The sequence below is a fragment of the Hydractinia symbiolongicarpus genome, chromosome 5 (assembly GCF_029227915.1).
Source record: "Hydractinia symbiolongicarpus strain clone_291-10 chromosome 5, HSymV2.1, whole genome shotgun sequence".
In the NCBI taxonomy this organism is placed as follows: Eukaryota; Metazoa; Cnidaria; class Hydrozoa; order Anthoathecata; family Hydractiniidae; genus Hydractinia; species Hydractinia symbiolongicarpus.
The window spans coordinates 22849081-22861235 of NC_079879.1; the positions used below are offsets into that span (position 1 = coordinate 22849081).

A 12155-nucleotide genomic window follows, 5' to 3' on the forward strand; every position below is an offset into this window, starting at 1 on the left:
TCAATTCTCAATAAGAGCATGGTAACAAAAGAAAGATTTAGTTAAGCAATGGTTAACTGAAACTGTGAACTTGTGTATTGATTTCCCTCTTCGTTAGCTCATCGTTAGCTGATTTTTTTATATATTTTTTTCTGCTAACAGTGAGAAGAGTTCACTTTCAGCAGTCTTCAAAGGAAGCCAATATAAATTGTGCTTAAAGCGATTAATGTTTTTAAAAATAGTAGTATGTTTCGTTGTGAAAGGTCACTTCAAAAGTAAAATGGCTGACAAAATTAAAAAAAATGACATTTCAAGAAGGGGAAGAGTTGGTTCAGGGTGAAAGATTTTTCCTGCCTTTTTGACCCAAGTTGTTTCCTTTTTGGTAATTTTGGCAATTCCGCTTTTTCAAGGCTACTTCGTCTTCTCGAAGTAGTAATAAAAACAAGACTTTCTTTCTATCTTTTTTTTATTCTTTCTTGCATTAATTTTGGCTACAAAAGAGCTAGCAATGCACCATAGTTTGAACATCATCATCATCATTCTCGGCTTAACGTCCGTTTTCCATGATATAGCATGGGTGGGACGGGGTATTTTAATGACCCTATTCCAATCTGATCTAGACTGTGTTAGATCTTCCTCTGTATCAAGTCTGTCCTTATAACCTCCTGCCAAGTCTTTCTCGGTCTGCCTCTGGGCTTTGCTCTAGGAACTATCAAGTCTCTACACTTTCTTACCCAATTATCCTCCTCCATTCTTTACAAGCGCCCCAGCTGATTCAATCTTCTTATCTGGATAACGTCTTTAATCCTATGGATATTTAGCCTGCTTCTTAGCTCATCTGAACTCTTTCTGTCTCTCAGACTGTCATTGTATGAGGGGAAGAGTTGGTTCAGGGTGAAAGATTTTTCCTGCCTTTTTGACCCAAGTTGTTTCCTTTTTGGTAATTTTGGCAATTCCGCTTTTTCAAGGCTACTTCGTCTTCTCGAAGTAGTAATAAAAACAAGACTTTCTTTCTATCTTTTTTTTATTCTTTCTTGCATTAATTTTGGCTACAAAAGAGCTAGCAATGCACCATAGTTTGAACATCATCATCATCATTCTCGGCTTAACGTCCGTTTTCCATGATATAGCATGGGTGGGACGGGGTATTTTAATGACCCTATTCCAATCTGATCTAGACTGTGTTAGATCTTCCTCTGTATCAAGTCTGTCCTTATAACCTCCTGCCAAGTCTTTCTCGGTCTGCCTCTGGGCTTTGCTCTAGGAACTATCAAGTCTCTACACTTTCTTACCCAATTATCCTCCTCCATTCTTTACAAGCGCCCCAGCCGATTCAATCTTCTTATCTGGATAACGTCTTTAATCCTATGGATATTTAGCCTGCTTCTTAGCTCGTCTGAACTCTTTCTGTCTCTCAGACTGTCATTACACATCCACCTAACCATTCTCATATCATTCCTTTCTAAACGGTCAAGATCTTCCTGCTTCACTGCCCATGTCTTCTATCGTACAACATAACACTTCTGACACAGTCCTCATACAACCTACCTTTTACCTCAATTGACAAGACTCTGCTAGTCAACAAAGGAAGTAACTCTCTGAACTTTTTCCAAGCAGAACCTATCCTGCAAGTGACACTTCTTCCAACACCCCCTTCACTGCCCAACATATCACCTAAGTAACAAGTTCTTCTATCTCTAACGAGCCACTGTTGTACATCATTAAAACTGGAAATACTTCATTCTCTATAATCTCACCTTTGCAACGCTTGCATACAAACTGAATGTCAGCTCTTAACCTCCCACCAATACTACTGCACTTCTTATGTACCCAATGCTTGCAAGTCTGACAAAAAATTGAGTTACTAACTAACCCCTTTCCTGCAAACTCCACAAGGCCACTTTCCAACTACAAGGTCACACTTGGCTGTAATGCTACTAATCATGACTTTAGACTTTGCTGTGTTCACCCTTAGCCCTTTTTCTTCTAGTCCTTTCTTCCACTTCTCAAACTTTTCAACTAACTCTTCCATCGACTCTGCTATGAGAACCATATCATCTGGATACAATAACTCCCATGGACAACCTGTTCTGAACTCCATTGACAGCGCTTCTAAGACTAGAAGAAACAACAAAGGACTAAGTACAGAACCCTGATGTACACCAACATTTACACTAAATTCATCACTAAATGAATCGTTAATCCTGACACGACTTCTAGCATTCCTGTACATAGACTGTACCATCGTTACTAGCCACTCATCCACATCTAATTTTCTCATAGCCCACCAAATAACTTTACGTGGCACTCTATCAAAAGCTTTCTCTGAATCTATAAAGGCAAAATAAAGATTCTTTCTCTTTCCTAAATACTTTTCCTGAAGCTGTCTGAGTAAAAGTACCCACAGCTCAAAAATTAAAATCAGCTAACACACAATGTGCACTATGGTTAGCTCATCCTTAGCCCATAGTGAGAACCAAGCTTAAATACCATATTTAAGTTCCATCATAAACTGACTTGCTTAATGGCCTGCAACGTTGTTTTTTTATGGTGTTCTAGTGTGTATATATATATATATATATATATATATATATATATATATATATATATATATATATATATATATATATATATATATATATATATATATATATATATATATATATATATATATATATATATATATATATATATATATATATATATATATATATATATATATATATATATATATATATATATATATATATATATATATATATATATATATATATATATATATATATATATATATATATATATATATATATATATATATATATATATATATATATATATATATATATATATATATATATATATGTGTGTGTGTTGTATATAATTTTTAAAAACAGTGAAGCGTTGGTATTTTTCATCACATGTTTTAATTTTTAGTGAACTGATGAAAATTGGAAAAAATGTTTCCATGTGTTAAAACATTTGGAGAGATTTTTCAACTAATTAGGTTTTATCAACCTGTGTTAACTGTAAAAGTACTTTCAAGAACTGTTAACACAACTTCTAAACGATGCCTTAGCTTGTCATACTGTCAACATGCCTTGAAGTCAACAAGACGTACCACTGAAGAGTTGAAAGAAGATGAGCAGGAAGAAGATGATTGCAATGGTGAAAAGGATCCATTTTTAAGAAACGAAATAAAAAAGTTCAATTTGGGTAAGTTTACCTGCTTTTAATGCAATTAAAAGTTAACTTTTCTTTCGTTTTATATATAGTAAACAAACTACTGGCTACAAAGAAATCAGGAGAAACGTAAAGAAACCTCACTATATTTATCTTAAAGTGAACTTTTAAAAACTTTGAAAAGGATAAATACATTTTGACTTAATGTTTCTAACAGTTGTGTAATATTCATCAAGTTACATATTGTTAACTCAACTATAAGCTCTCTGTTAACAATAATTCTGCTTTTGGGTTTATTTTCTATTGCTACCTTACATAAATTCTTTTGTGTATTATAAACCATACTTTTAAACATCATTCTAGTAAAAAAATGGGGTTAGCATATAATTTGAAATGTTCCTGGTTAACCTGGATAGATTTTAAGGAAATGTTTGGAAAAATAAGACTTTCAAAGGATGAAACCAGCTACTTTAAAAAGCATTTAAAGTAAATAAAAATTCTGGTTTGTCCATATAGGCATACTTTTAACTTATTGAAATGTTTTAAGATCAAGGTTAAATGTGAGAAAATCAGGGTTATATATATTTAGGATTGTCTATTTTTAGGAAACATGGGGTCTCATTGCATATATATACCTTATGTGATACATACACATATATACAAATACAAGTTGAGATCACCTCTTTCATATGTTTATAATAAATAAATTCCATATAAGTGGGTAAGAGGTTAAGATGTAAGAGTTGCATTTTATGATATATGCTCATTGAATGTCCTTGGTAGTTATGCATATTTTTATTTTAATGCAAAATATATTTTTTCATTTATTTGTATCTTTAAGAAAAGAAACATAAGCATTCAGGTGAAAAATTGAACTAAATAGAGCTAATGATGTGTTTTGTGGAGCCAAAGAGTTATTGTGAATTTTATAATAGTAAACCTAGAATATTCACTTGTTGTAAGATGTTAACTTTTTTTAAGCTTGTTTATGTAGTAATATTACTAGATGCATCTATGATCTTATCTGTGAAAATTTCTGGTTTACACAACTTTGTTTTTCGCTTCTATGTTGTTTTAAGTCAGTTTTCTTCATTGTATTGCTTGACCCGACTGATAGTAAACATGGATCTTGACATTCTCTCAAATTTTGTTAGGAAAACGTTGGCTTGCAAGGATGATGGGAGAAGACCCTGACAATTTTACCCAGGAGGACATAGATGCAGCCATCCAGTATTTGCTACCGAGTCACTTATTTGCAAAGGATGCCAGACCTATGCTGAAACATCCGTATGAAATATTTCCGAGATCAAAAGAATCCCAAGTTTGTATAATATTTTTTTGTACAGAACGCTGTATATAAATCTTTTCTATTTTGTTTTACTTATTTGCCTTTAAGTTTGATGAGTATGGTCGACCCTTTTCGAGTGCGTTTTATACTGGTAGTCCAAAGTATTACGACCTCACGTTTCGTGTTTGGGAGGTCATGGAAATTCTAAACACTGAACCATCTGTTGAGGCTAAAAACCCTTCATCAAGCGGAACTTCGACTGTAAATGATGGAAAGTTAATGCAGTGGATGAAAAAGTTTCAGTTAGAACAAAAACTTGATGAGAATTTGAACGACAAATTGTACGACACTATAATGTTCCGTTTAAAGAAATTAGCCACACATGAACGTTCGGGTGAAATTCAGGAGTTCTTACAGGAATACCAGGTTCCGGTTTATACGCCGGGCAAAGAGGATTTAAAAGAAGTTGACGTGTATGGAAATGCTGCTCGTGCCATGGGTTACAGAAAAACTGCTATAGCCGAGGTGGTCGTGAAGGAAGGGACTGGTATGATAACTGTCAATAATATTCCGCTATTAGATTTTTTCCACTTGAGGAACGATCGAGAACAAGTCATGTACCCTCTTTTAGTAATCAACAATCTAAACAGATTTGATATTGAAGCACATGTAATCGGTGGCGGGACGTCTGGTAAGTCCGGTGCAATAAGACTAGGTATAAGCCGGGCTATTGCTGCCTTACGTCCAGAGTATTTTGATGCATTGAATGGTGCTAATCTGTTGATACGTGACCGTCGTCAAAAAGAAAGAAAGAAGCCCGGTCGAAAAAAGGCACGAAAAGGTTTTCAATGGGTCAAACGATAGTTTTTATTTATATATATATATATATACTTTTTAAATTTTTTTTATGTGCGGTTTGTTTTTGTAACCTTTTTTTCGAGAAATGATGTAATCTTCAAAATTCGCGCCAAACTTAACTAAAAGTTTTAAAAATAATACTGCAATATAACCTACTGCAAATATTTATTTCACAAAAGTTGACTCAAAAGATTTAAAAGTTGCACATGTTAGAAACAAAATGGGTCAAATGGAATATTCGCTGACAAGAATGGTTTTCTGCGGACCTGTAGAGGTGTTACTTATCGGGAGATAACTATGTCTCGGTCTTTTTTGCACCAAAACGTAAAATAAGAATTTAAATGGCTTCGTGCGTGACAATTGCTGCGAAAATAATATTCGGAGTCAATTTGGGCTGAAATTTTATACTAACGAATCTGAGGTTTCAAGAATATGAAACTCAGAAAAATTACCATGATAAAAGTGCGTTACACAAAACCTGGAACTTAATAAAAAACAAGATAGGGACACAGTAGAAAGCTTAACAAATTCTTTTTTATTTGTGATAACAAAAATATCCTTAAAAGTTGCCTGCTGTTGCTATTCCATGATCGCGCCCTGCTCCCCACTGTCGATTCGTTAAACGAATTAGGTTTTTACTTATTTTGCATTGCAAATTTTTTATCAAAAGTATTATCAAATTTATGAGAGGATGTTTCTTCTCACGTTGTGTGTTTTTTTCGTGCTTATAATTTTTTTCTTTCAACGATGTCTTTATTATTTTTGTCACCAGGCGTTTCTATTGTTTTGACGCTATGTGCGCAAATGATGTCTCCTGGCGATGTGCCTACATGGACTGCCTTTTTAAAGAAAACCTTTTGTATCGAAGTGTGGTTGATGAGAAATCCAATTGTAAAAAAATAGCTGTCTATCAACAACTGGCTTTAAATTTTTTATTTTGCAGTTGTTTGCGAAACTGGCTAACGGTTCACTTACTTCACTTAAAAGAGACTTTTGCAACTTTTGAGTCTGTTTGCGAATTCTTAACTTGCGAAATGTTAACATTTTTTTTAAAGAACCCGAGATTTCGCCGACAATCCTTGCCATCATCTACCTCCATTACGATGAACTTCAGCGCTACCGGGTGGGAATTCTAATGCTCTTTTATACGGGCCTTGTCTTGATATCTCAAACATAAGTGGTCACGTGTTATTGCCAATAGACGGCATGTCGACCCTTGATGCGACACCGAAGGTTAAGAAATTTTTTTAACTTTAATTTTGTGCCGACAGTTAGAAGATAGATTGTATTCCCATTTTAACCTGGCTCTTAATTTTATCATAGAACGTTTTAAATTTATTTTATATATATATAAGAGACGTCGGTGAAAGTTTAAATATCAGAATTCCTGGAATTACCACATATAGTTTGACTGAGTTTTAATCAAAAAAAGAATCAAGGAAAAATATCAACAATCATTGAAATAAAGCGTGAAAAATAGTTAAGAAGTTGCATGTCACGTATGAAAAAGATCGGAATTATAAAAACATCAAATGTAAAAATATAAACAAACATATGTTTACTTGACAGTCAAGAAACCAGACAAACATTTTATTTCAGTTAAGGTCATGGTAGCAAGGCCGCTTATTTTTTCTCAAGATACATGCGCAATCTCATTTTTTACGCAAGGAAAAATTTCGGTAAAAATCTTTCTCTTCCATTGCTGCGAGACTCCACATAATAAATTCTCTTCACAACAATATCTGTTGTTTTGGCACGCCTTTCTTATCAAGTTTTATTCTCCTTCAAAAATTAATTTATAATGCATTCAATCCTAATCGAGTCATTGTTGTTTAGTGAGGGGAGTAAAGAAATGCTTTATTGACAATACAAAATGAATAAAAACTTATTTTGCAATAGGAGTTTCTTAAACAATTTTAAATTGTATTATTTTGGACCACCTCGAAAATTGTTTTTAACTGTTATATCTTTGCCTGCAATTGTGCTAACCATATGATTGTAAACTTGCCGAAAAACAGCGTGTGAAAAACAGTATAGGCCAATGTCCCTAAAATGGTATAAGTTCCGTACTCTACCACGTATCGTAGGGAAACAGGTGGGTCATTTTGAGTGAGTTTTGTCCTCTAAAATTCCTTCTAATGACCAGGAGTGTCATTTAAGAATATTTTTGACAATTTCTTACTTACTCCTATTTTTGTCATATTTGTAAATAGGGAAGATTAAAATAAGACAAAACTATTTTCCCAACTAGTCCATAAATTTGTCCCCTTCCCCCTTTTGATTCGCGAAATCCCGACCGTTCACGCTAAATCACTTTACAACTTTTTTTCATTTTTGAGCATGATTTTACCCTTCTACTCCTCATTTTCGTCAGTTAATAGACTGTGTTCGAAGTTGTTGTCTAGAAACTGTAACATAACCAAATTTATTCTTCTTTAACGTCACAACTTTGGAACTGGGACAGTTTTTTCATTCATACATCTAAAAATAACGATTTGAAAAGATTGTTAACGTGGTGTTAAGACTTGCTCTCCGAAATTTGTGTGATTTTGTTTGTTTAACGATGATTGGATCATATTTTTAGAACTATTTCACCTTTCACAGTGGATGTCGTGGAAACAACAACAAATTGTTTTATCTTTTTTATATCTTATCTTTTTTCCACTTTTTTTTTGTTATTACTTTTTCTTTGTTTTTTATTTCATTGTTATCAAAGGAACCATGCATTCCGGATATCCATCATATACTATATGAAGAAATAAATGAATCGAAATTGTAATAGAAGAAACAAAACCAGACAAGAAGTAAAAAGGACACGAATCTTTATGCAGTAAGTTTGAAATATATAAATATATATTTTTTCATTAAATTTTAAAGAAAATTAGTGTGTTCTTTAATACAAAAACATTTGCGAGAAATTTCGCGGTTTCTTTTATCAAACGCGAAATTTCATTGAACAAATTTGTTGGAATGATATATGGAACTATGTAAACTGGTCATTAAATCATATTCGGATTTTCAATACTTTGACAATTTCAAAAGGAAACATGCGCAAGAGGCCAGCATAGCAAAGGTTCAGGTAATTTAAACAACCGCGGATAAATGGGGAACTCATTGTTTCTTTCGTTTCTCTCCCGGCAGTTAAACCATTCAAATCTTTCTCTAATTCGAACTCTATTTTTTCCGGTAAATTTTTCATTCACGGAGAGTCAACTACAGAAAACTTAAATTTTACTTAACGCGATAAAAAAATCTGTGAAATCGCAGTTAATTTACAAGTTTTTTATTTTACAAGTTATTTATTTATATATGTATATATTTTATATGACAAAGTATCTGGCAATACTTATCTGCAATATTTCAGATAAGGCTTAAAAACTAATTATTAACCCGTGGAAAAATCCATGGTTTTTACCCGTCGTGTATATTCCAATCCTTAGATTACCTGTCGCATATAAACCAAACATCGTTATTTCGTACATCCTTAGCGCTAAAATTAAGCGATCTGGCTACCATTTTTAAAAGAGTATTATTAATATAGAGATTTGGCTTCATTCCATTTCAAATAGGACCTTCAAAAAGCGAAAATTTCTTGATTTGTATCTATGATTGATTCTTGAGCCAAAATTGTATTTGTGTTTAATTGTCAATGATTTGTATTCACCTTTTTTTAGAAACAAAATAAGAATGTACTTTTCAGCAGTGTTGATGTGCGTGTTACTCTTTAACGTCATCGAAACTGCTCCTCAACAAAAGAGATACTTCCAAAACAAACAACACACAGTTGCTGACACGAATATCGACACAGACATAAAAAGGCTCTCACGTAGCTACCTGGAATTCATTAAAAGTTACTTGTCCAGAAGATCTTCGAGTGGTTTCAAGAGATCATTTGATCATGTTCAGGTGTATGAACCAGAAAATTCTGCACAAGGGCCATGCATCTACGCAAGAAATGGTAGGTGTTTGTTTGTCTCCAACAAAAAGGAAATTACAGCTGCTGATGTCCGAAGCTTTTTAAACACAATGGGTAAGTTGACGGAGAAAAGACAAGAAGTCTCAACGGATGGACTTTGGGGAAAACGAAATGAGAAATTATCTCTGAAATCACCAATGCTGTCATAACTAAGCAAATATGAATAGTGACTTCGCTTGCAAGGCTTTTGTGGAGTAGAACTAATGTCGGATCATAGTAACTTTGTAAATGTATAGAGATTCTTATTTTAGTATTCATAAAAACAAAAAGCTACACCACGAAACAGACTTCATTTTTACAGTAGATTATAAAGACCTTCATTAATTGTAGATGTTATATATAATGAATAATATTATCAGCATCTCTCAGGCTTGTGACGAATATTACTGACATTAACAACAATGTATCACACTTGTTTTTAACACTGCGGATATTCTACTTCTCTCATTTTAATGAGACGCGTCCACCCTTTTTAAATGCAGCGTCACTGTTGTTTTGCTGGTTTAGGAAAGACGTGAAAACTCTGAATAAATTGCTTGCTAACCCCTGATTCCACATCTTACCGCGTCCGTAACTGTATACTGAGGTAAACCTTAAATTTGAAATTTTCTTTCAAGACTGCCAATATTCCAAGTATTTCTACAAGATAGCTGGTTAAGGGTTTAAACGTCTGTTATTATTTTGTCCTTGTTTTCAATGTCTGGACCAAGTATATCTCGGTATTGCCAAACAATTTTTTTACACGCCATGGGTTGACCGTGACTATGGTAACTGCATTTGTAAATATGCCTGTGTTGTCTTATTGTTAGGAAGTGAGGACCTTAAACGTAACAGATGTGGCACTACATCGAATCTCTTAACATGCACGCTTTTTATAAACAAAATCTTATAACCAGCATATGGCTTACATCATTTAAAAACGAAGCGACTTTAAGCAACAGTCAGCCTGAAGTGAGAAAAAAAAGGATAAAACTAAGATTTCAAAAAAGGAAATAATTTCAAGGATTTCCTTTGTTCTAGAACTCGTGTTAATTTCATACGACGATCAAGGTGTAATTTGATTTTCAATGACGCACCAACCTAAATGAGCAAACAAACACGTAAATTTGAGATTCCCAAAATTGTTAGTCAGAAATAAACAGTCAATCAACAGTTGAACCTATATGCAGAAAATTAAGCAACATTGATTTTTAGCCAAACTTTTTTGTTGAATATAAATAAGAAGGGTTAACAAACTATCTAAACCAGCTACATTTTAAAAAGCTATTATTTTGGACAAAAATAAGACGAAAAAAATAGAGACGAATGCAGTTTTTCCTCATTTTTCCAAAATATGAACAAAAGTGTCAAACAGTCAATGCGGTGCAGTTGGTAGGCTGCAAAGTCACTACATTTACACACACATTGGCCAGGCAGATAGCATTGAAAATTTGCTAGTCACATTCTCTAGCACGTCCGCACACCTAAATAATCCATGTCGAGGCACACGAAGGCCCCAAACTTCGTGAAAAATGACCATGCTGGCGTCAGCAACAATTTGTACATTTTTAGAGTTTGGACAAATTAGCTAAGTCCTGCGTCCACTATGAACATTGACAAGTGAACTTTGACAGGTAGTTGTGAGTCTAACATAGAAATAGCCTACGCAATTACTTGTGGTAATGTACTTCGAAATTAGCTTGTTTTTTTTAGTGAAACTATTTTTTCCGGAGCTTTTTCTCACTTTCACGCTATATAGTTTGAGAAAAAAGTGCTTGTGGAAAGGTTGGAAATATATTCTTATTATTCCTGTGACTTGGAAAAGTCGGAGAAAATCTTTGCATTTTGAAACTAAAAATAGACCCTAATTTTGCTATCAATTTCGGAATTATATGTTGTTCTTAATTGGACTTGTTCTTAAAATGGATTTGAGAAATGTGGCAACCTTTTAAATTTGAGTTTAAAGAAAAAGCAAAAAACAGACAGATTAGTCATGGCCACTGACACCATTAATGGTTCTGCAAAGGTGTCTTTGTGAATCTAACACTCCAATTTGAGTTAGGAAAGCTGTGCAAGCAATCTCTCATCGAGATAAACCTACTCAGTATCCAGCTAGCTCCCAGTGTCAGGTTGCTTTCATGTTAAGATTAAAATCGTTTCACTAAGAAAAAAATTCAACATCCCATCTTCAACACGTAGTTATATTTAAAAACATAAGATAAAAACTATGTAGGAAAAACATTAAATGTTATCTTGAGACAAATCTATTTTAAACCACCATTTACATTCCAGCAACTTTATTTTTATGAAACAAAACGTCTCTTTTTTATAAAAAGAAAGGCGACATAAATAGATAGTCGACAACGCTTGTATAGTATGTATGTAAGCAACCTCGTTTCCAAGACCTGTTACCTCGCGCCATCCTGATAAAAGAGGCCTGAGGACAACGTTGAAAAGTAAGTAGCTACATGCTTATAATAAACATTTTAATTAGAGAAGTATTTTACATGAATCTATTTATTTTCTCTAAAAATACCGGCATTACAGAGTTGCATGATCCTTAAACCGTTATCACTGTTTCCGATGTCAGAAAAGTTTTACCATCCGCTAGCACGATGTGAATTTTGGAATAAAACTTTAATCAAAAAATCGTGAAATCTCGTTTTAGTTTGTGTCTATATTCTTACCCAACCTAGAACACGGCCGTCTTAAGTCGGGACGAACCATCTTTAGATACGGTGGCCCATCTTTTGACACAGTGGCCCATCTTTTGACATGCTGTCCTGTCAATACACCTTACGATAATTTGGGAAAACTAACACTCCATCGCACCTTATTTTGCGATCGGAGAGGTAAACATAACATTTTATAAGAGTTTATTAAGGAGAAAACACG

The 12155-nt window shown here is 33.6% G+C and overlaps 2 protein-coding genes across 2 annotated transcripts; both read left to right on the plus strand.

The window, feature by feature from the left end:
- The first annotated feature begins 2885 nt into the window (after window positions 1-2885).
- LOC130645439 (28S ribosomal protein S9, mitochondrial-like) lies at window positions 2886-5337 on the plus strand. The gene is made up of 3 exons (XM_057451429.1): window positions 2886-3192; window positions 4314-4480; window positions 4556-5337. The coding sequence occupies exons 1-3, from the start codon at window positions 2937-2939 to the stop codon at window positions 5309-5311; spliced, it is 1179 nt and encodes a 392-aa protein (XP_057307412.1). The 5' UTR covers window positions 2886-2936; the 3' UTR covers window positions 5312-5337.
- A 2563-nt stretch (window positions 5338-7900) lies between these two features.
- On the plus strand, window positions 7901-9649 carry LOC130646296 (uncharacterized). The gene is made up of 2 exons (XM_057452470.1): window positions 7901-8135; window positions 8980-9649. The coding sequence occupies exons 1-2, from the start codon at window positions 8068-8070 to the stop codon at window positions 9428-9430; spliced, it is 519 nt and encodes a 172-aa protein (XP_057308453.1). The 5' UTR covers window positions 7901-8067; the 3' UTR covers window positions 9431-9649.
- Window positions 9650-12155: the final 2506 nt, after the last annotated feature.